Below are 22,752 nucleotides of genomic sequence, written 5' to 3' on the forward strand. Positions count from 1 at the left end.
AGCAAGTCATTTGACTTCTCCTGGCCTCATTTTCCTTGTCTGAATCTGGGAGAGGTGCAGGTAATTATTGTGACCATTCCTTTATAGGGTTGTTTTGAGGACTAGGTGAGTTAAAATTCTTAGATCTGTAAGCAGTTAGTATCATTATTAAACCAACACAGCATATTGATGTCATGGGTCCTGTACAAATATTAATTCCTCTTCCCTTCATTCCAGTCACAGAATTAAATAGTTTAATTCGGTCTTCCATTTTACCATGAGGAGTTTGTGCTCTGGGAGATCTGGTGGTTGTCCAGACTCTCATGGCATTAGGACATGGGCCTCTTGGGGGGATCTAGTGATTGTTTCGGGCTCTCACGGTGTTAGGACATGGACCTTACACTGCCTGAATCTGTACCATCTGCTTTCAGCTCAGGTCTTCTATGTAACTCTCATATTTTTTTCAAGATAGAATTTTTCCATTCAGGTTTATACTACTTTTATTATGATAAGATTTTCTACCATCTCATAAAGAATACTTGGCCAAGTGTGAATATTATCTTCCCAATTTAGAAACAATAAACTCAAGATTAAGAATTGAGAAACCAGGATGTAGTCTCAACTCTGATTCCAGTTCTCGGTGGACTCGCAGAAAAAAAATAACCAGCACAGGGATCTGGTGTTCTCAAATTTCAAATGTGTGAGTGTTTCCCCAAACTCCATGTGCCAGCAGTTTCATCCAGCTTCTGCAGTGGTGGGAAACAGGCCCTAAGAAGAGGTGACTAGACTTTGAAGTCACTCAGGAGAGTGAATGCCATCTTGGGTGTGCTAGTCTTCCTGAGAGAAGGTTGTTAGAAAACTGAATTGGCTCCTCAGGCCCTTCTGCTCTCCCTCTCTTGTCCTTCAGTTTCCTGCCATGGAATTATTCAGTCAGCAATCCTTATGTAGATTTGGGCCTTTGTGCATGAACCTTCTAGATTGTGGAAATAAATTATTGTTTTTAATTGAGATTATAATTACATCATTTCCCCCTTTCCTTTGTTCCCTCAAAGCCATTCTATGTACACCTCCCATTCTCTGTCACAAATTCATGACTTCTTTTTTCTTTATTTGAAATACCTAGTCCATAGCATTTGACTATAGCAACACAAAATGACCAAGATATAGATTCCTTAGGCTCCAGTATTCTGTAATTGTCCAGTTGCTTTTTTTGCTGTGATAAACACCATGACCAAATGCAAGTAGGACAGGAAAAGGGTCATTTATTCTTACAGACTACAGTCCATCATCAAGGAAAGCCAAGGCAGGAACTCCAGGCAGGAACTTGAAGCTGAAACCCCAGAGGAATGCTGCTTACCGACTCCATCTCTGGTTCCTCCTTCTGCAGCTCAGGCTCACCTGCCTAGGGATGGTATCACCCTGGGTAAGCTGGGTTCTCCAACAGTTAGGTAGTAATCAAGGAATATGCCCCACAGGTGTGCCTACAGGCCAGCTAATGTAGACAGTTCCTAAAATGAGGTTCCCGTTTCCCAGGAGACTCTAGTGTGGGACAAATTGACAAGAAAGCTAACCAGTGAAGTAGCTATAGTTTCTAAAAATACATGTTTACATTACACAAGTATAGCAGTTTATACAGAGAAGTTAGTTGACGCAAATAAGCAACACAAAAGGAAAGGGAGCGAAGTTGGAGATGGAGGGCAGATAAGAAATTATATTGATTCTTGACAATTTTCTTAATTGGAACTCTTTTAGGCATTTCTCTTTTAACAGGCTCTTCTATCCTGCACTCGTCTGTATTTCAGTCAGGTTCTCCTGAGAAACAGAAGTGGTCAGTTTTATACAGACATGTACAGACTTAGAATGAGATTTATTATCAGAGTTATAGAGGCTGAGGAATCACATGGTCTGCCATCCACAAGATGGGAAGCTAGAGACACAGGTGGTATAACCAGACTAAGACCGAAGGTCTGAGAGCCAGACAAAGGGGAGTGTCAGTGACATAATACCAGAGAAAGGGGAGTGGTCAGTGACATAATGCCAGAGAAAGGGGAGTGGTCAATGACATAATGCCAGAGAAAGGGGAGTGGTCAGTGACATAATGCCAGAGAAAGGGGAGTGGTCAGTGACATAATGCCAGAGAAAGGGGAGTGGTCAGTGACATAATGCCAGAGAAAGGGGAGTGGTCAGTGACATAATGCCAGAGAAAGGGGAGTGGTCAGTGACATAATCCAAGAGGAAGGGGAGTAGTCAGTGACATAATGCCAGAGGAAGGGGAGTGGTCAGTGACATAACCCCAGAGGAAGGGGAGTGGTCAGTGACATAACCCAAGAGGAAGGGGAGTGGTCAGTGACATAATGCCAGAGGAAGGGGAGTGGTCAGTGACATAATCCCAGAGGAAGGGGAGTGGTCAGTGACATAATCCCAGAGGAAGGGGAGTGGTCAGTGACATAATCCCAGAGAAAGGGGAGTGGTCAGTGATGTAATGCCAGAGAAAGGGGAGGAGTCAGCGACATAATCCCAGAGACTGAAGACTCAGCAGCCAGAAGCTGTCATGAGCAAGAGTGGGAATGGAGGAGCCAGCTCCAGAAGAGGGAACCCGCCCTTCCTCTTCATTCTCGCTCTGTTCTGACCCTGAACAAGTCAATTGTTGTTTGAAGTCCTGGCAAACCCCAAGCTCTCAGTTAGTGACCTGATCAGGATCTTTTCCTTGCTCCTGCAGTAGAAAGAGGTGTCACATTTCTACTCAGTTGTCATTTGTAATAATCTGAGTTCTTGTTGAATGAAGGACAAGTTAACCAGAGCAGATAAACCCTTTATATTAAATGGTAACCTTAGAAAAAAACTTACCAGTTTGCACACCTGCGTAATAATTAGCTGTGAAATGAAAAAAAAAAAGAAAAACCTTTCAAACCTTTCATACCACACTGATTTTTGTTTAAAGATTTAAATTATGAGCAGAATCCAAAACTAATGTTTTTATGATTCTGAGTGTGTTCAGTGAATATGTTTGAGTTATATCTCAGCATCTGACATTTTATTGTCTGTCTTCATTTTAATATATTGCAAGAGCCTGCATGCTTAAGAAGGGCTGAATCTGTGCTCTGCTACCAGGGGTGAAATAACTCCAGCTGGTGACATGGGCAAGAATTTTAATCTCACATCACAGAGCTGCAAAACTCAAGCTGGCCCTCACTGGTATTGGCAATTGGTCAGTGCCCACATTCTTGTGGCATCTTTGAGTCAAGGTTACTTAAGGCTGTCACAATTTCTGACCCATGGGACACCAAGGTGGAAAAAGTTTGGGGTCATCTTATATGCAAAGTTTAAAGGAATTCTTCGTTAACAACTTACAACTTTGAATGGTTTGTATTGACAGGGCAGTCTGTGTGCTCATCTGCAAATACGGTTGCTGTTCATAGTATAATGTTCAGAATTTGAACAGTGTCCCTTATTGTAAAACATGGTGACCATGTTGAATATCTGAGAAAGTATATTATTGATGTATCATGTTTCATTTTATACCACAAGAGCACCTAAGATTCAGTAAGCCATTTGTGTTCCAGTGATAGCAATGCCTCCCAGATGCTTTTGCTATGTATGGCACACAAGCCTCCAAAATGAACCAAAGTCCTGTTGTTGTGACCAAAATCACAGGAGTTTTTCCTGGGAAACCAATAAAGGCCAGTTCTGACCAGTGACAGAATTCGTGACCACTGTGAGCTCTGTGCCACTTTGTGTGTTTTCCAACCTTGCATTCTTTTCTTCTGGATGTAAATGTCACCCTGTGAAGCCAGAACTTCTCTCCCAGATGTAAAGTGCCACCAGAGGAATCATTTGCTTCCTAATTTCCCAACAGAAAGCCTTGGAGACAGCTCTTAGTGCACCACGTGATCATGATATGTGGGGTCACTTTGGAAATAACTCTAAAGTGTCATCATAGGTGTGGTGGCTTTACCCTGCTGATTTTTCTGTTCTCGCGTTATCTGTGATATGCTGAAGAAGAAGGAAAAACACAGAACCTGTTTTAAACAATAGCTGCTCTCCTGGAAATGGTGATTCTTTTCCAGGATTTTATTTGCCTGTGTATGTGTGGGTGGGTGGGGGGGGTAGTGCATATGTACATGTTTATTGCATGCATGCACATATGTATGTGTGCCTTGCAGGACAGAGGCTGATGTCAAGTGTCTTCGTTAATAGTTCACCCCTTATTTGTTGAGACAGGGCCTCTCAACAAAGCTGGGGCTCACTGACTGGTGAGAGATAGGGCTCTGCCTGTCTCCGTCCCACCCGTACCATTAGGTTTACAGACCCATGTCATGTAGATGCTAGGCTTCCAAACTTGGGTCCTCATGCTTGTTCAGCAAGCACACTACCAACTGATCTGTCTCTCCAGTCCCCTTCCCAGGAGTTTTCTATTAGTGTTTGTTTTCCTGAGTTTGCAGCCTTGAAATCCTGACTGAGCTCCTCCTGCTTCTCAACCTTCCCCACATTGCAACTCTGCAATCACAGCCTCTGTTAGATTCTGTAGCCTTTGTTTCCACATGTTCCCTGGAGCCAGCTCCAGCACATGATGTCCTGCAGGAAGGTATCTCCTGATGCTCCTCCCCTTACAGTGAGGAGCATCTTCTTACCTTACCTTTTCAGACCCCCTTCCTTCCCTTGAGTCTGTGAGCCTCTTCTACCAGCATGCTTTGTGTTCCTAAATTGGGTGACCACCCTGGGACAGCAGATGTAATCTGAGACCATCCCAGGCTAACTAGGATGGGCAATCAGAGCCACTTCTAAAAGATTAAGTGAATCATTGAAGTAGGGATTATTGGCTGGGGTTCTGTCAGTAAATATCTAGTGAGTGTCTAAATGAACCCTGCATTGTCTTTCTCATGAAATTATTGATCCTACCAACTCATCAGCATTTTCCCGCTTGTTCTCTTCTTAGTTATAGAATAGTTACACCCAGCAGCCTCTGTCTGTCCCTACCTCCCCACAAATACTTCCCTTCCAGTCATTTTGCTTCTCACTGCTTGTTTTGGTTTGATCTTATTTTCATTGTTTATCCAGCTAGCATTCCTTTCGTTCCTTTGATATAGGATCTCAATTTGTAACTCACTGTCCAGCCCAGGCTGGCCTGGACTTTGTAATATGCTGGTTTCCACTCTTGAGTCAGCCAGGATTACATGAATAAACTATTCTATTACATTCTTGCAGAGCTTGAGTTTTGGAAACTTGACAGGGTGACAAGGGAATGAACAAGGGGCAAACATACAGATAGGGGAAAGCTGGGATTGGGTGGTCTGGGCTCTCCGATGGAGAAGTAGCAGCATGCGTATTCCGTACATCTGAACAAGGAGGCAGGTTTAGCCAATTTGAATCTTCAGGCTGTAAACTTCCGGGGGGAAGAAAGCTATGGTGGACATTTTCTGCACACACTATCAACATTCATACTGGGACCAGAGGAAGGCTTTGCTATGCCTCTGAACCCCTCCTAGGGAAGGCTTTGCTACTTCCATGTGGCTGAGGCCCTGAGGTCCTCGATATGGCAGTGTGCATGTCAAACAGTATACATTCACCCAGGACTTCACAAGCTTGCTACAATACCTACCCGCAACGCTGTTTAAAGAGGTTGAAGGGGAAGAATAGTGAACGTACCGTAACATAACTTGTGGCACATTTTCATTCTTTTAGTTGAATTTTGATACAGAATCTGCAAATACCAGGGCAATCACACTTGAATATTGCTTTTGGACTACCAGGGCAATCACACTTGAATATTTCTTTTGGAATTTTGCTAGCAATTTGTCCCCAATGTTCAGGTGGAGCCTATGAATAGCAGAGCCCACCCTTAGAGTGTATTATTAACACAGCAGAAAGCCTTCCCGGGTGTGATTATGGTCAGCGAGGTACCAGGAGCAGGTCAGGGGATACAGCCTGTTTCCATTTCTTTGGCATGTTTAACAGGGTGCCTTTTGTAGTCTGAAATAACCCGTTCTATTGTGGCAAACCTTTTCTTCTCTCTTAGCACACAGTTGTCATATTAGAGTCACAATGAAGCCACCTTTCCCAAGTGATAGGGAGTGGCTGGTTGGATAAATACGTCCCTGTCACTTGGTCTGTCCCTGTCGTAGGCTTGGTGGGTTTCTCTTGATCCTGTCCGACTTAACTGCCTTCCCTGCAGACTCAGCCTGCAGCCCTTTGTTGCCCTAAACATTTTCCTCAAAGCTCTTTTATAAACTTTTTCTTTCCTGCTCTAATTTCCCTCTCTCCCACCTACTTTGGCTTGGAGCCCTGTAACAATAGTGAGAAAGGAAAATACATCCTAGTGGTGCAGTCAGGGGGAACAACAACTTATGATTAAAGAGACAGCTCAACTTTTCAGCTCTGCTGCCTTCTCGCCTGCTAAATGATGGCCGGAAGAACCGGATGAAATGATTGAAAAGAGTTGGCTTCTCCCAATTAAATCTGTCACTGTCAACCTTGTCCATCGTTAAGAAGAACAGATTGTTTCTCCCCTCCCTTTCTAATTAGTTACTTGTTGATATCTTAGGAAAAATTAAGGCAGAAGGAGATAGGAAAATTATCAATTTTCTTTTGCAATCAGAATTGATTCCTGTGACATTCAGATGTCAGCATGAGAGACTGCTATTTATCTGCTAGATTTAGTTTGCTCTTTCTTGGTAGTAAGACCTCTACGTTTTTTTCCTTGCTAATTAGTGATTGCCTGGAATACAGGCTGCATCTCCAGCTCTTCCTGTAGTAGATAGCTTGTATATGGAATGCCCACGAATGGGTAGACCATGTATACACTTTCAGAAGTGTCTAGAAGGAAGACTTGCTTTCTTTCCTCTTCCCTCTTCCTAGGAGGAACGGAGGTCTGATGGCTGACCTCAGTTAGTCAGCTGTTATTATGATGTATCTCTTCGTAGTTTGGGTTATTAAAATAAATACACTATAGGCTGGGTAGTTTAAACTCTTCGCAGCTCTGAAAGCTGACATGTTGATGGATCAGGTGCCAACAGATTTGGTGCCTCATGAGATCCCCTCTCTTGGTTTACAGAGGGTCACAATCTTGTCTGGTCCTCACTGGCTAGCGATGGCAGCAGGGATGTGGGGACGGCATCTGTCTTGTACTTCTTTGTCTAAAGGCACCAATCCCACTCAGGGAGGCTTCACCCTCATGGTCTAAGTGCTAAAGGCCCTACCTACCTTTAGGGATTAGTGCCTCAACACATGCATGGGAGAAGACAAACGTTTAGCCCATAACACGGTGAGGACCAAGCTTGGACTCCCAAGGGACCTCAGGACTGCTTGTGTATGTGCTGGAGAGGCTACTGCACAGCGGAATCCCTGGCACTTGTTATGTTCTCTCACCACGAAGCGGAGCATAATCCTAACAGATTCATCTGTGAGACTTGTCTGGTGCAAGGGAGGTTTTGGAGATTTTTGTCATGTCAGACTTATACACCTCTGAAACAGCGCACTACTTTATATAGTAGACAAGAAAATCTGAGCTCTTACCAGTAAAAAATGTGTGAGGGTTTCCACAGCATCCGCGATCTCAAATATCACGTGGGGCCACCGTGATGATTCCTCTTACAAACCCCAGGCATGCTCTAATCAGCCTTGATCTCTTTCCTCGCCAATGGTTCCTCTGAAATCATTCTATGGGACTGGAACAAGAACATTCAGGACTGACCTAGGGTGGAGTGTGGTCGGGCATGGCTAAGGAGACAGTAAGAGGGCATTTGGTGGCCGGGGACTGGGTATGGGTCAGCATCTGAGACCAATGAGGAGGGAGCCAGGTTAAGGGGTAGGAGAAGTTCTTGTCACAGAAATGCACTTGTTCTGTCCCCAGAGCCTGTCCCCCATTAGGACTGAATAAAGGCATAGGCCAAATGGTTCAGGAGGAGAGAGCAAGCATTGTGTCTATATTGACTCAGTACAGGGTTGTTTCTTACTTATATAGACACATTTGTTTCCAGACTATAAACCACCAGGAAGTGTGTGAGGGAGGAGTTTTAGTTCCAGGAGAACCCGAGTAAGCTTGTTTGGTACCTTTCATGTTTGAGTGGTCATGGCCACATAAACCTGGAGCTGTAGATCTGGGCCCTGGCATTCCAAGAGTCATTTTCAGTGATTTAGACCATTGCTGTCTAACAAATAATTAATGAAAATCATATGAGAAGTTTTGGGTTCTTTTGGTGGTCACAGTAGTTAGCAATGCCCATAGTCACTACCAGGTAGCTTGTGGGAGGGAAATGTGCCTCAGCTGGGAACTGAAAAACAAGCAAGTTTCTCACAGCCTTTCTCGCCCTCATGCTTCCTAGTTACAAAGAACAAAACTGATGGTGGAACCCTGTGGTAACAGGAAGACCCCAAGTGACAGGGCATTGTCACTGATGGGTAGGGAGCAGTTTGAATTCAGTTGGTATCATGCTTTGTCTGAAAGACATAGCCACACTCAGGTGGATCAATGGATGGGGGAGTCTAGGCAGAGGGATTTCATTCACAAGTGCTTTGCCTTGACATCTAGTGAGGGATACTTTTGGCTCACAGTTTTGGAGACTCAAGTCCAAGACTGTGCAAACCCATCAGTTTGGCCCTTTTCTGAAAGTTGTACATTATGGTGGAAGCACGTGTTAGACCAAATGCCCACATCCCAAAGCAGGAACTCCTTGGAACCATAGCAAGCACATAATGAAAAATGATCTCACCTGTAATTCTTAGTCACCAAGGTCATGAAAGTCAAGAACAGGAGATACCCTGAGATTAAAGGATACTGAGGAGGGTTGGCAGTGCCATGCAGTGTAAATTAAAATAAATGGGTTGTTTTTTGGATGGGAGCTGAGATTACACTTGGCCATGACCTTGGTTTTGATGGTCATGTAGGACACTCCCACTGGCCACCCCTATTCTCTATGTTTCTGCGTTAGCGACTTGGTCTCAGTGGACCACACTAGGAAGGCTTGTCCTTAGATTGTATTTCCAACTCCTCTATAACTGGAAACAGATCATTAAAAAACATAGCAAAGGTTATGCTTAGGGGCAGTGCATACTCACTATCTTCATAGCAAGCTGGGATATGTTCTTTCCATCTCTTTAAAAATTTTTGACTACATTAAAGAATGTACTTAGAGACAGAGTATTGGAGGAAAATTTAAACTAATATATATGTACACACACATTCACACACAAATGCAAAGACTTCTGAGCACCCTGTAGAATTTTAGAACCCAAAGTAGAACATGGCAAGTTCCTTTGGCAACACAGATAGATCTTCCATCATAAGTTTGGGAACTGGCAAGCAGTACACATTCCAAGTCAGTACTTAGACACATTAACTAAGTTATGTTTGGAGGAGGTCCGGGATAGGTTTTATCTAATCCTGCAATAATGTGCAGAGGAATCCAGGGTGGACAGTTCGGGTAGGGCTACACTCCTGGTGTGCCTACATCAGTTGGATATGAATCCAGTTTCTCTGCTGTCTGGGCCCCTCCTTCTGAGCTGCACCATATCGAGATGGATGGTTCAAGTTAGGCCAGCTGACCAGGCCACCATGGGAAGCTAAGTGGTCCTTGTAATGCTTGGTCCTGTGACATGAATCTCATTAGTTCCAACTTGCCCTGCTAATTGCACCATCCATTGCACAACGTCTTCATCTGGTCTAACTAACACTCAGAAGACAGCTTGTATGAGTCCTAGCTTGTATTCTGAGTGGTGGACACCTAAACCTTCGAAAATAATTTTGCAGCATAGCTGGAAGAGAAGGGAGTACAACTGTAAACATTCCTGACTGTTTTGTTCTTTCTTTTCCAGTCTCCTTGGCCCATATCACACAGCTGGTGCTCAGTCACAACAAGCTAACAAGTAAGTGAAGCTTCTCTGATGTTCCATCATGTCACCCTGCCGCTGATTCTGTTATTCCGTCCATTAAAGCAAGTAAGGATAAGTGATTGCTTGTGAAAAATATCGAAGTTTGTCTAGGTGACAGCAAAGATATGTGTGTCCCCCTCCTCCCTGTGTATCCTGTGCTTGCTTCTACTTGGAGAATTCTTTCCTATCCTGTAATCTGGTAGCTCCACCTAAGGTAGTAAGTGCTGTGGTGCCTGGCAATGCCTGGCTAGTAGCTGGCATTTCATGAGGAGATGATTGAGCTGGCTATGGCAGTGCCCAATTGTAGTTCTAGGAGGCTGAGGCAAGAGGTGTTCAAGTCCAGCCAAGGGTACAATCCGGGTCTCACCCACCCCCAACTCTCAACAACAAAACAAAACCATATTAGCATAAAAGTCATTTTCACCTATATTTTTTTCCTCTACTGGGGAAGATTTTGTTGTTGAATATGCTTTTTGTCCCTGCTTTATGGATGGAGAATACCTCACAAAATTGTATACATTGAACACATTTTCTCAGTTTTGGGGGGACTGGTTCCTGGGCCCCTTCCACAGGATTCTCTTGGACATCAGTGGTGTTTTGGAGTAATTCACACACAGTAGAATTAATATGTTTTAAAAGGAATATCGAAAGTGAATGATGGTCCATTTCCTTCTTGGTGCTAAGACTTTAAAGACTTTAATGGCCAAGACCCACTCTCCTTTCTCATTCCTAATTGACTGTCACTCCTTTCTGCTTGCCGTATTTCCTGCAGACTTGAATGATTTTCTAATCATGTGGGAAGCATTTGTTAGGGGACTTTCCGAGTCCAATGAACTTGAGCGGAATGTCGTGTTGAGGGATTTGTGTTGTGAATTTATGTGTGTATGTCCATTATACATAGCCGGAGGCAATGTCACCAAGCTGTTGAATATTGAGGATTAGGAGTGGCAGTGAAGGAGAGCCCTTCATGTGCTGGAAACAAGCTGATTAGCTCGCTTTTTAGACAAAGTGCACATGGGTAAGGAAAGGCAGAGTGACACCACGCCTGCGTGTAAGTGGCAGTGACCACAGAAGCTGAAAATGAGATCTACGCGTCATCCGTTATCTTCATTGTAACAGGCATTGTGCCGCTTGCCTTGTTTTTACAGCATCTCGTCTTGCTGTCCTCGGCCACCACCATTCCAGTTCAGAAGAGCTTTGCAATTGCTTTTGAAAAGTGCACTACGGCATGACCTCACAGTTCCCTAGGACTTTCCAGTAGGAACTCTTGACACTGAGTTTGCAGTTTATAAGAAGTGTGGGCCGATCCGTAGATCTTCTGTGTGTTCACTTACATTTACACAAGACAGCTGGGTGCGCCGCATTCTTACAGATCACTCATCCATCTAGCCTTTTAAAACGCATCCCAATAGCTGCCGCTTGCTTCTTTTACATATCTGCAGAGATCGAAGCGTTAGCAATAGACAGATCTGTCTCTTTCTCCAAGCCACATGTTTTTAGAGACAGTGGAGAGGTGTAAATGTGGTAGATTGTGATGGATTGACCGTGAAAGAATCCAAACTTCATCTTCCTTTCTTCCCCATTTGCTTCTTCTCCCTCCATCTGAGATGCTCTTGACCTAATCCAGTAAGCATTAATTAATCGTCTTGGTAGATTCTGCTTCAAGCCATCCTGTAGTGTCAGTGACACCAGATCTGTTCCACTAAGGTCAAATTAGCATCTTTTACTATTTTTCTGGCATTTAAATGAATGATTTTGGTGGGGTTTTTCAAGTGTTTATAGTAAATATGTCCATTTGATGGAAATATAAATATGCATTAAACGTTCATGGCTGAGCCCACCCTCCTGTCACTTTTTATTCTAATCAGTGTCTTTCACTTTCCATTGTTGTTTAATAAGGACTGGCTGACAAGGCGACTTTAAAATAAAATCACCGCGACTCAAAACATAAACCCCTCTGCACTGCTTCCTTTTATCTTGCTCAAGTATTTGTGTTTTTCTCCTAGTATGCCAATTACACTGCTCTCTGACATTTCTGCTTTCCTGCTTATGGGAGGAAATGACTAGCTTATTTAGAATAAACCGGGGTCTTGTTTGGGGACACCGTTTTTCTTCTAAGTTAACATCTGTAGAGACATCTGATCACTGTGACACTGGCTTGACAGCCCTTTTCCTATTGGAGGTTTTGACCTTGATAGATCCATGTAGGATAATATAATACAAGAGAGGTTATAAATACCCTAAGGTGGCCTTTAGTATCCCGACATTGTCCAGTATTTTTGTGCGCAGGGTTCATGTGTATAGGTACATGAACACATAGACACTGGAGGTTGAAGCCAGGTGTCTTCCTCATTTGTTTTCTGTTTACATTTTGCACCAGGTTCTCTCACTAACCCCGGGACTCACCTATTTGCCTAGGTTGGCTGGGTGTGGGAGAGGGGGCTGAAAGCCACTTGTGTCTACCTCTCCTACATGCTGGGATTACAGATGCATAAACCTCCATGCCGCTCTTTATTTGGGTGCTGGGATCTGGACTTGGGTCCTTATGCTTATACAGTCTAACTTTACTCCAGCCATCACCCCAGCCCTAGAATTGTATTTTAACTTTATATTTTCCCTGAACTCAGTCTTTCTTGATGTAGTTCTGAGTTTGGCTTCTTTCTAAGGAGCTATTGTTTGTTTGCAACACTGGGGATGAAACCCAGGGCTTTGTGCATCTGAGGCGAGCATTCTGCCAGTGTGAGCTACATTCCCGAGTCTATTAACAGAGATTCTTGAAGTCTTCACTAACTATGAAATAACAACAATGAAAAATCCAAGGCCCTTGCCAAGTGGTGGCGACACACCCCTTTAATCCTAGCACTCCGGAGGTAGAGGCAGGTGGATCTCTGTGAGTTCCAAGACAGCCTCCAAAGCTACAGAGAAGCCCTGTCTTGAAAAACAAAAAACAAAATACCAAGGCCCAAGGTCCAACCGTTGGAACTTCATTTCCATCACAAGGAAACTGTTTAAAAGTAAAGCTGGGATACCAGGGCTGTGTTGTTGCATTCTGATGAAGTCACCTAGGGAGTAACTTCCTCAGACTGCTTGAGTTTGTGGCCTCTTTAAGGAGGTGGGTGGAAGAGGAACAGGTTGCTCTTTTTCTTCTGTCTTTCTGCTGTGATGGGTAGGTATGAGCTGGGGACATCAGGGGCTCTTTCTGGCCCAAGGACCAGAGTTTCAGAATAAAGAAACATTAAGAAGTCACATTTGTTTATTTATTTTTATAGTTCTTCATTCTTGCTAGGGATGTGCTGTGCCCCTGAGCAAAACACCACCTACCTGTAAGCTTTTTTTTTTTTTAAACGAAGATCATTTCTGTATCTAGTTTAACCAGAGAAACTCATAGGAGTGCTCAAAGGAAGCAGACAGACAACAGGGAAGGCCTGAGAGGAAGCAGTGGACTGGAATTAGGTGGGGAGCACTTGGGACCAAGGGTTTCTTGGGGATGAGCTGGTGTAGCGTCTGCCACTGACTTTGGTCTTCCTCTCCTTGTTCTTATTTCAAACACACTGGATTTTAACACCCTGAAGGAACATTGCATTATGTCCTAGAATGTGACATGTACTCAGTCTGTATAGTCATGAATTTACTTCATCATTCAGGGATGCTGTGTTGTGGCCGTTCTAGAATATTCTAAAGTACTTGCATCTAGGGGAAGTTGGGATGGACACCACTCCAGGAATGCTTGTTACGCAACAACTTCCTGGGCTCAGCTTTCCTTCTGTACTCTATTTCTTGTTTGTTTGGTTTTTTTTGGGGGGGGGGTCGTGGCTTGGGCTCTTCTTTTTTCAGTCAAAATTAGCTCTCTCCCCTTCACCCTTCACGTGTGTGTGTGTGTGTGTGTGTGTGTGTGAGTGTGAGACTTGACATATCTTCTCATTTTGGATCCTACAGAAATACTCAAAGCATGTTGAGTATGAAGTAAGCGGCCATGCAATGCCAGTTGGGGAGTAGATTGGCTAGGTGGCTAAGTGCTAATCTTCAGCAGTCTGGGAGGCCTCGCCAAGGACCTGCCTGCTGGGACCAACGAATACAGTAAGAAGAGAGACAAGTGTTTATCACAGTTGTCTGTCCCCGAGTACCTTTGCCATGACCTTCACAAAGCCATCCTCTGTGAGTGCTAGCTTTGGATCTTGTCCAGCCTGGCTTCTTAATTTGGTCCCCATGTTTGGGAGATGTTAGAGCATTCTTGAAAAGAATTTCTGTGGGAGATGATCATTCTAACGCTTGTCCACTAGAGGTCACTGTTGAGACACACATTTGATTCCAGTACCCCCAGGTCGGCTACCTAAGATTGAAAAACAAGTTTATGTTGTCAGAAGAAATGTTTTTGGCAGCTCTCTGGCTTGGCTTTGTACCACAGGGCATGTTGCTGTTGCCATTTACATAGTGCAGCTTTGTTACATTTACAATAGATCTTTATCAAAGGAGGTATTTGGTTTTTATGTTTGGTTGTTAAAACTGAAATATATATTCAGTACCACACAGTTTTTTTTTCACTGTTTATTATTGCTGCTTTCTTGAGTAAGGAACAGTTCTTCTTTCCCCAATATGTCTAAATAGAAGGAAATGTGTTATTTTATACACTCTTTTGTACAAGGTGTATTTGAGATTTTTCTATAGCAAGTACGTTCAACATACACAGTCTGTGATCAGATGTTAATTTACAAATCAGTATGAGAATTGGGAAATATTTGTGCTGCCTGCATTCATACTGACTTTTACTCTAATAAATGATACTGTGTTGGGAAGAATACAATGAGTTATGACAAGGGCTTCCTTCAACCTGAGTGAGGAAAGGCTTTAGGCATTAGTGTTCAACATGACACTTTTCTAATTTTGGAAAGTGGTCCTTTATGAACACCTGTCTGTAGATCCTGCAAGCAGCTTAAATAAAACAACAGCATGTTTCAGTGTACAGCACTACATGCCGAGCACAGAGCCTTCATCAGTTTGAGCAGTGACCTCGGATCACAACTCTTATCTTTGCAACACTGAGCAGCCCTCTGTTTTGGACAGTGTTCCCTAAATGCGTGTTTCTCAATGAAATGGCGTTGTTGAATGCTTTGAACTTTTAGCTGTCATGTGGGGCTTTTCCTGAGGTATTGCCAGTTATGGCTGCAGTTTTGGGTCTTAGCTGTGAGCTGTATCTTGTCATTTAATGCATTGGAAATGGCTAGTCCGAGAGTAAACCCAAGTATTATGGCCAGATACGAGTTTTGAAAAAGTGATTTCCCACTAGTGATAGCTTAGATGTGAATCTGAAATTATAGTGAACAAGAAAATGGTAGGATATTGTCTTTAGTAATTTCATTGTTTTTTAAGCCAAGGGTGATGTTCTGAATACATAGTTAGGACAATGCTTGTAAATTTTCTGTAGAGCAATAGACTATGTACCACCAGTATCATTGTAAACAAAATGAGCAGGCTAAAGATGAAAACACAGCTTCTAAAAATGTGCAGGTCCAGCTTTAAAGAAGAAAATGGAGCAGGTTTTAAAAGTGGGATTAAACTGAAAACCTTTCCCATAGTCACAATGGGTTGTTGGATGAGCGAGAACAATTAACGGTCCCAATTCCAAGTAATGACCTTCACCACTCTCTCAAGACCTTGCTGCTCCTAGGTAGCTAGTTATTCCCTCTTTCATAGCTTGCTTGTCATCCGTATGCAAAAATCCCGGCTCCTGGCTTGGATGAGATTAAAGTATGGGGGGGGGGATATGCAAAATAAATCTCCTGTGCCATGAATTTATCTTGTGACAATATCAAAACAACTTGCTGTTTGCATTTTAACAGAGCACAACTGTATTTATAATGCAGAGGCTTTGATCAATAGCTTATTTTTTTAATTAGTGCACATTTATCAGTTTGTTATTGTGCCACCGTTTGAAAGATTGGAGTTGAAAAAGTATGCACATAGTATTTTTGAACCTGACAGCTATTAATTAAACAATATCTCCCTGTTGGTCCCGGTAGTCAGGTTACCTTGAAAAATTGCTTGCAGCTGACAGTGTGCTGTTATTTTTGGCTTCAGTAAGCAGGCATGTGAGGTCATCACGTGTGAGAGTGGTCCAGCCCGAGGCCAGGCCACAGGCAGTGGGTGCAGTGAATGGAGGTTGCTATCAGTGACATCCTTCAGCTGATGGGCCTTGATCCCTTAGGTACCTATGCTGTTGACTTCTGTGACATCTCACCCTTAGCTAATGGGCCACATTTCTTTTGGTACCCTGGCTGCTGGCTCCACCTCCCCCAATTGTACCTATTTTAGTATCCTTTTTCTTGGGACCTTGTTCTATGCTAAAAAGAAGCTAACTAAAATGTAACATTAATTCTCCAGTGGTATGGCTTTAAATGGGAGGGCATCAATCATAACAGCTTTAGAATGGTGGTAGGCTGTGGGTAGAGGAGCCTGTTACTTTCCAAATCATAGCTAGCCCATCCTAGGGGTTTCTTTGAACAGTTTTTCTTTCTCTTTACAGTTAAATGTCTGTCAAATGGAAGTGACTTAATAGCAAAATAGGATATGTATATAGTGTTGTCTAATGTCCTAGGTTCATGAGCCAGCCAAGGTTAAATTAAGCACAACACACACACACACACACACACACACACACACACACACACACACACGAGGGGGGCATAGAAAGAGTATGTATATAGCCTAGGATGTGCATTATATATTATATAAGTATGTGCATCTTTAAAAGGTTTTTTAACTATCTTAAATCATTGAGTTATTTATTATCATTATTATTTAAGAATCAAAGGAAAGCTGATCATAACCCTGGAGAAATGCACATGGTACTTGTGATTTTCCTGGCCTTGGGTCCTGCTCTGCCCATCCATCAGTTCTTTAAGCTCATGCATCTCTGGCTTGGAAACTCCAGGGTGGAGGAAAAACTGATGCTGTTTCTCCAAGAAAGTTCCCCAGAACTTTAAAAAGATGATTTTCAAAGAGCTTAAATTTACATTTCAAAATAAGGATTTGTTATCCTTATTCCCCCTCCCCAGCCTTGAGTGAAATGTGGTTCTACATATATATGTATGCATGTGTTTTTAAGTAATAAAATGCTTGTAAATGTTTTCCCTTTCCCTGTCACTTAGCCTATTAGGACAGAATTGCCCATGTGATTAATTGCCAGTTATCAGACTTTTGACCTTATAGTCAATCGGAACTGTCTTTTGTGTAATTTTTTTTAAATTCTGTTTTTCTTTCTGTATGTGCCTTGTTCTACTTATGTTATTGTTTTCATCTCTGAAGTTCTGGTCCCTCGTTCTGAAACCTGCCATCCTTCAGAAAGCTTAACTGAACTCCCATCATTTCCATGAAGCCGTCTTCTCCCTCAGAATGAGCCATGACTGTGCGGCATGTAAATAGAAGTCTATCGGGTTGTGAAGGGCAACAGCCCACATAAGAAATTAACTGAGAATTAAGTGAGACAGGAGATACCATTCATGAAACCAAACTCTCCATCAAGTGGAGGAATTAGACTTTCTGTGGTTAAATAATTGGGTGAGAAGGGGCTGCCCCTTCCTGCTGCCCGAGTCTCTGCATTACCATGTCCGTGGCTGTTTCTCTGAGTGATTCATGTGTGCAGTTTAACTGTCCTAGGCATGTGAAATCCAGTGCTCCTTGGAACCAAGCATTTCTGTGACTCTAGATCTTTCCTTGTTTCAATTGCACGAGGGGCAGTTGCCAAGGTTGGAGGGCAGGCCTTACATCTAGAGGAGTTTGAAACCACTGGCTGGGTTGTATGTATTTTTGTATCTGTGGTGTCTTCCTCTACTTCTCTTTCCTTCCCTGCTCATAGAATTGCCCTTTTCTTCAGCCTCTAAACATATGCTCTGATAGCAAAAGAAGCAACCCCATGGGCCTTGTATTGAAGTAATTCTCAACTGTAAAGGAAGACAGAAAGTATTTGCAAAGTGTGTCCCAAGCATGTGTTGAAGGTTTAAGTACTGTCTGCTTCTCACTGTTAGCAAACATACATGAACCATACATGTGTTCATATACTATACTATATACACTATACTATATACACTATACTATATATACTTTATAAATTATGCTATATATATTATACTATATACACTATACTATACTCTGTATACTATACTATATATACCATACTTTATAAGCTATACTATATATACTATCCTATGTATACTGTACTATATATATTATACTCTCTACATAATAAAGCATGCACATTAAAGAAGCTAAGCAGCTTTTTTATGCCTCCAGCTTGCTTCCTCTGTCCATGGAGGACCTTGTGTTTTTGTTGCTCTTTTCTGATGTTTCTCTTGATATTTCTGAACTTCTGGGGCATTTTCTTAGCAGGACCGCTGTTCTTTTCTTCCCTTTCCCTAGGTGTCACTTCTTCCCCACATCTCTGAGTGCCATTTTTTTCTCTTTTGAGTGTTAATTGTTCTACCCAACTCCCAAATTAAAGCTATCTGCTGATGTGTGACTGAATTAGTAGAGAAACCAGAACCAAGTATAATTAGGAATGTGTTCCCCAGCAGGACCTGGGGTTTCTAAGTCCTCTTGAAGACATCACGGACCTGTCTGTGCTTTCCTTTCTGCTAAGATAGTGCAGGCTCCAGGCACTGACTAAGTTGTATCTGCTCAGAAGGGAAGCTGTCCATCCCCGTTGGCTCTTTAGGAGTCTGGTTGTACATGCACACTTTTCATAGGTCAGGGACATACATTTTTGCATGTTTGGTTTCATATTACAAAGTCCACCTTATTGCTTATTTGTACCATTTCCTCCTAATTTTTACATAACCGATTGTTCAAAATGCTGAGAGAGGGAGACCGTATTTGGGTGTCTGTGCAGCGATTAACTAGGGGATTTTTTTTCCTTTTTTGGTTCATAAAACTACTTAAGTTATAGAATCCTAAGGAGGCCCATGAAATGTGTGTGCCCCTGGGCATACGTGATCTGTAAATCCTTGTTGATTAACCACAGGTGAGATTACTGTAGTTACCTGTAAGTCTACTTAATATTTGGGGAGATGGTGGCCGTCATTAAGGTGGAGGCTTAAATACTTTGTGGATTTTTATTTTTACCTTGAGGGACATCTAGAACCTTTTAAATGAAAACTTGCCTCAGTGTTTCATAAACTTTATGTTTTTAAATAACCTGTAAGTACTGTAATTCACTGCTTTAATAGCTGCTTTGGAGGAAATCCCATAAAACCTGTGAAGCCGAACGTGATTAGTGTACTTCTGAACTTCAAACTCACACAGTAATATATAATTACTTCATTATCCACCTTGCGGTTTTGGCCGGAAAACAATGGTAATTAATCACCATAAGTACAAATGACCTTTTTTATTTGCATATAAAATTCTGAGGAGCATAAGTATTTGCATGTGAGAGTGAAGATCTTTTTACACAGAATCACGGGGATGGCATCGAAGGCTAGGATTCCTGGTTTGCTGTAGGAATTGGCACGTACATTATGAGCCTAGACATTGCCTATGAAGGGAGTAGGGACTGTTTTCTAGCTGTGATGGGTAAGGATTAAAGGCCATAAAAGCCCAGAGTGTGAAAAATAAGACCATGCTGGGCGGTGATGGCACACACATGGAGAGACAGGGGCAAGTGGATCTCTGTGAGTTCGAAGCCAGACTGGGCTACAAAGTGAGTTTCAAGAAAGCCAAGGCTGTTTGTTACATAGAGAAACTCTGTCTTACCCACTCCCAAAACAAACAAAAACATAAGACAACATATTTTCATTCAATTTGGCAGTAGCCAGAATACTTATTTTAAAATTTTTGTTGGTGTGTATGTGTGTGTGTGTATGTCTGTGTATGTGTGTGTATGTTTGTGTGTGTGTGTGTATGTGTGTGTATGTGTGTGTACGTGTGTGTGTATGTCTGTGTATGTGTGTATGTGTGTGTGTATGTCTGTGTATGTGTGTATGTGTGTGTATGTATGTCTGTGTGTGTGTGTGTGTGTGTGCGCTGGGGTACACTTGCCATGGTGTGCATGTGGAGATCAGAGTACAACCTTGTGGAGACAGTTCTCTCCTTCTACCTTTATGTGGGCTCTGTGAGGATCACTCTCAGCCCTTTAGGGTTCCGTGCAAGTGCTTCACCCCCAAAGTGCTGCCCCCACCACACATTTTTATTGTTTTCAAAAACAGTGCTGTTTGCTGTAATTTGCTTTGATCTCCTCCAGTGTGATATTGGTGGGGCTGTTGGGTCTGGGTTAGGTGCTACCTTGTGTCCCCAGCAATGGACACAGTTCCGCCTTACACCTCAGCAGGCATGTGCACGCCATGCCTGCTGCTCTCAGCCCCGTGCTGTGTTGCCGGCACATGGCCCGTGAGGTGCGTGCAGCTCTCCCTCTGCATGTCCTGTGGGAATTTGCATTCCATCAGTGGCTTCCCATAAAGGAGGTTAAAGTTGAGCCATGAATCTGCTTCTTCAAAAACTGTATGAGGGCTGGGTCCCCTGGGCTCTGTATCCCAGCCCAGCAATCACTGGAGCTTAAGACAGCTTGTGGTGCTTCTGCAAAAGTCGTCACTGCATAGCTCTCACCACCTCGAAGTTTGGTGGTGGGGGGTGGGAGAAGGTCATCTCCGGATTTTATGCCTTGCTTCTCTGATGGAAACCCACATGTTCTGTGCTGCTCCTGGCTTCCTGGCAGCGTGGGTGTTAACATGGTGCACGGTCTATTAACTGCCCTTCCGGAGCTATAGGAGAACCACTGCCAGTACTAACCATATGGCTCCAAAGACCAATGCATGGCCTCCTGACCCCACCGTGGGCTGCACCCAGGCAGAGCTCCCATCCTTATGTTTTGCATTATGCCTGCTGTTCCCAGAGCCTGCCACTCTTCACAGTTTTCTTTGTTAGTCTTGGGGGGGGGGGGATGCAAAATGCTTTGCTCAAAAAGCCCCTAGAACTACTGTCCCACACAAGCCAGTATGTCTGCATGATATGTCTTCATCTATCCAACATGCTGTGGTCAGATCATGGGGGTGTTGGACTACAATACCTGAACTGTCTCTACAGGACCGACTTGCTCATGGTGAATTTGCTCCTGGGTGACTTAATTCAGTGACTAGAGGATTTCTACGTTTGTGTGATGTTTATCCTACCCACCACTGTTTTCACCAGGAAAATCTCTGTTGGAGAAGCAGGAGTTGACTAGAAATGTTGTTCCGGTAGCATCCAGGTTGGGTGCGTTGGTCTCAAAATATTTTTATTTTTTTTCTTCCTTTTTTCACTTTTCATCAATCCTCAGGCTCACTCTTAATTTGGGTAAGATTTCTTATACTACTATCACTGTAATTGTGTGAAATAAGGTTATAGGCATTGAAGAAGTGATGTTAATAGAACCAATAGATTGAAAATTTTCCAAACTAGAAAAAGTTTTCTACCAACAACAGCATTGACATCTCCTGGAACTGATGGGAAATGTAGATTCCCAGGCCATCCCCCTGCCACTGAGATAAAAATCTAGGCCACTCCATCTATGAATCTTTTGATGCTCAAGATTTATACCCTATGTCTTAAGATGCGCAGCCCTAGAGCAGTACCGCCCAATAGAACACTCTGTAGAGGTGGAAATAAGAAACAATAGGAACCACAAACCTCATGGGATTCCCTAGCTCTTCCCAGTATCGCAAATAATGAAAAGTACAGTGGAGACAACTTAAAGAAGAAATGTTTCTTTTCCTAGGTGGTTTCAGTGGTTTTCAGTTTGTCCTAGTGGGGAAGGCATGGTGGAGTGACTCAGTTCATGGCGACAGGAGCATGTGGCATAGCTTTACTTGGCTGTGGACCAGGAAGTAGAGAGAGTGGGATTTGAACCAGGGACTGCGCTGTCGTCTTCAAAGCCTACCCTCAGTGACCTACCAGGCCCCACCTCTTCAACACTCCACAGCCTCCCCAAACAGTGGCACCAGCCAGGAAACAAGGCTCAAACATGAGCCTGCGAGGTCTTTTATTATTATTTTTCAGTTTGACTAATCTAGCTTTAAACATCCATATAAAATAGTGGTTACCCACTGGCCAGCTTGGCTCCAGAGAAATCTTGTTACTGTATGGATAAACTCCTAAAATGTTTTAAGATACATGATCAGTCACAGAATTACTAATTTTCCATCATAGAACTGAATTCTCTAAGAGTGGAGCCCCTGTTGCTGTGATGTAGTTTGTCTTACTTCTCCTTTTGCTGCTTGCCAGCTAGTTGAATAAAACCCTTCCGAAGAGTCACTGATTGGCTATGTAGCTTCTGCTGATTGTAAATATAAAATGGTGTGGGTAGAGAGATGGCTCAGTAGTTACGAACACTGACTGCTCTTGCAGAGGACCTGGGTCTGATTCTCAGCACCCACGTGGCAGCTCACAACTGTCTGTGACTCCAGTTCAAGGGGACCTGATGCCCTCTTCTGGCCTCCACAGGCATCACGTGATGCCTGCACATACATGCAGACAAACTATCCACACGCAAAAAATTTAAAACTATGTATAGCATAGTGATAAAATGTCCTCTTAGTCATACTCCTCCTCAGGAGTAGAATTAGTTACTGATTGCTTGCAGCTGGAGCTCTAGCCCATGGGGTGTAGAGAGAGGGAAGTATATAGTATGGGGCTTCTTGTCCAAGGAAGTCTTCTATGGTGGCCTTGAGCTTTGTAGTTCTTGAACTTGCCATCCTCCTGTCTTAGTCCGTTAAGTAGTGGTATTATTACAGTTGTGTAACACTATGCTGGCTCTGATGGAGTACCCTCAAAGATAAGCTAATGGGACCTTTAAGTCCCTCAGGGCTTCTTGTGGAACGTTCCAGATACTTTGGAGAATATTGTCTGAATTGCTGAGTCTGAGCCAGAATATGAGCTAGATAG

General features: G+C 43.1%; 1 protein-coding gene across 2 annotated transcripts in view; it reads left to right on the forward strand.

The window, feature by feature from the left end:
* Nucleotides 1-22,752, forward strand: part of Rsu1 (Ras suppressor protein 1) — a 182,814-nt gene that overhangs the window by 19,153 nt on the left and 140,909 nt on the right. For both annotated transcript variants that reach the window (XM_040755470.1, XM_005081260.4), the window contains exon 3: nt 9,790-9,840. In XM_040755470.1, coding sequence (XP_040611404.1) covers nt 9,790-9,840 — 51 coding nt within the window. The remainder of the gene's footprint in view (nt 1-9,789; nt 9,841-22,752) is intronic.

This window comes from Mesocricetus auratus, unplaced genomic scaffold (genome assembly GCF_017639785.1).
Source record: "Mesocricetus auratus isolate SY011 unplaced genomic scaffold, BCM_Maur_2.0 Super-Scaffold_100013, whole genome shotgun sequence".
NCBI classification, from domain to species: Eukaryota; Metazoa; Chordata; class Mammalia; order Rodentia; family Cricetidae; genus Mesocricetus; species Mesocricetus auratus.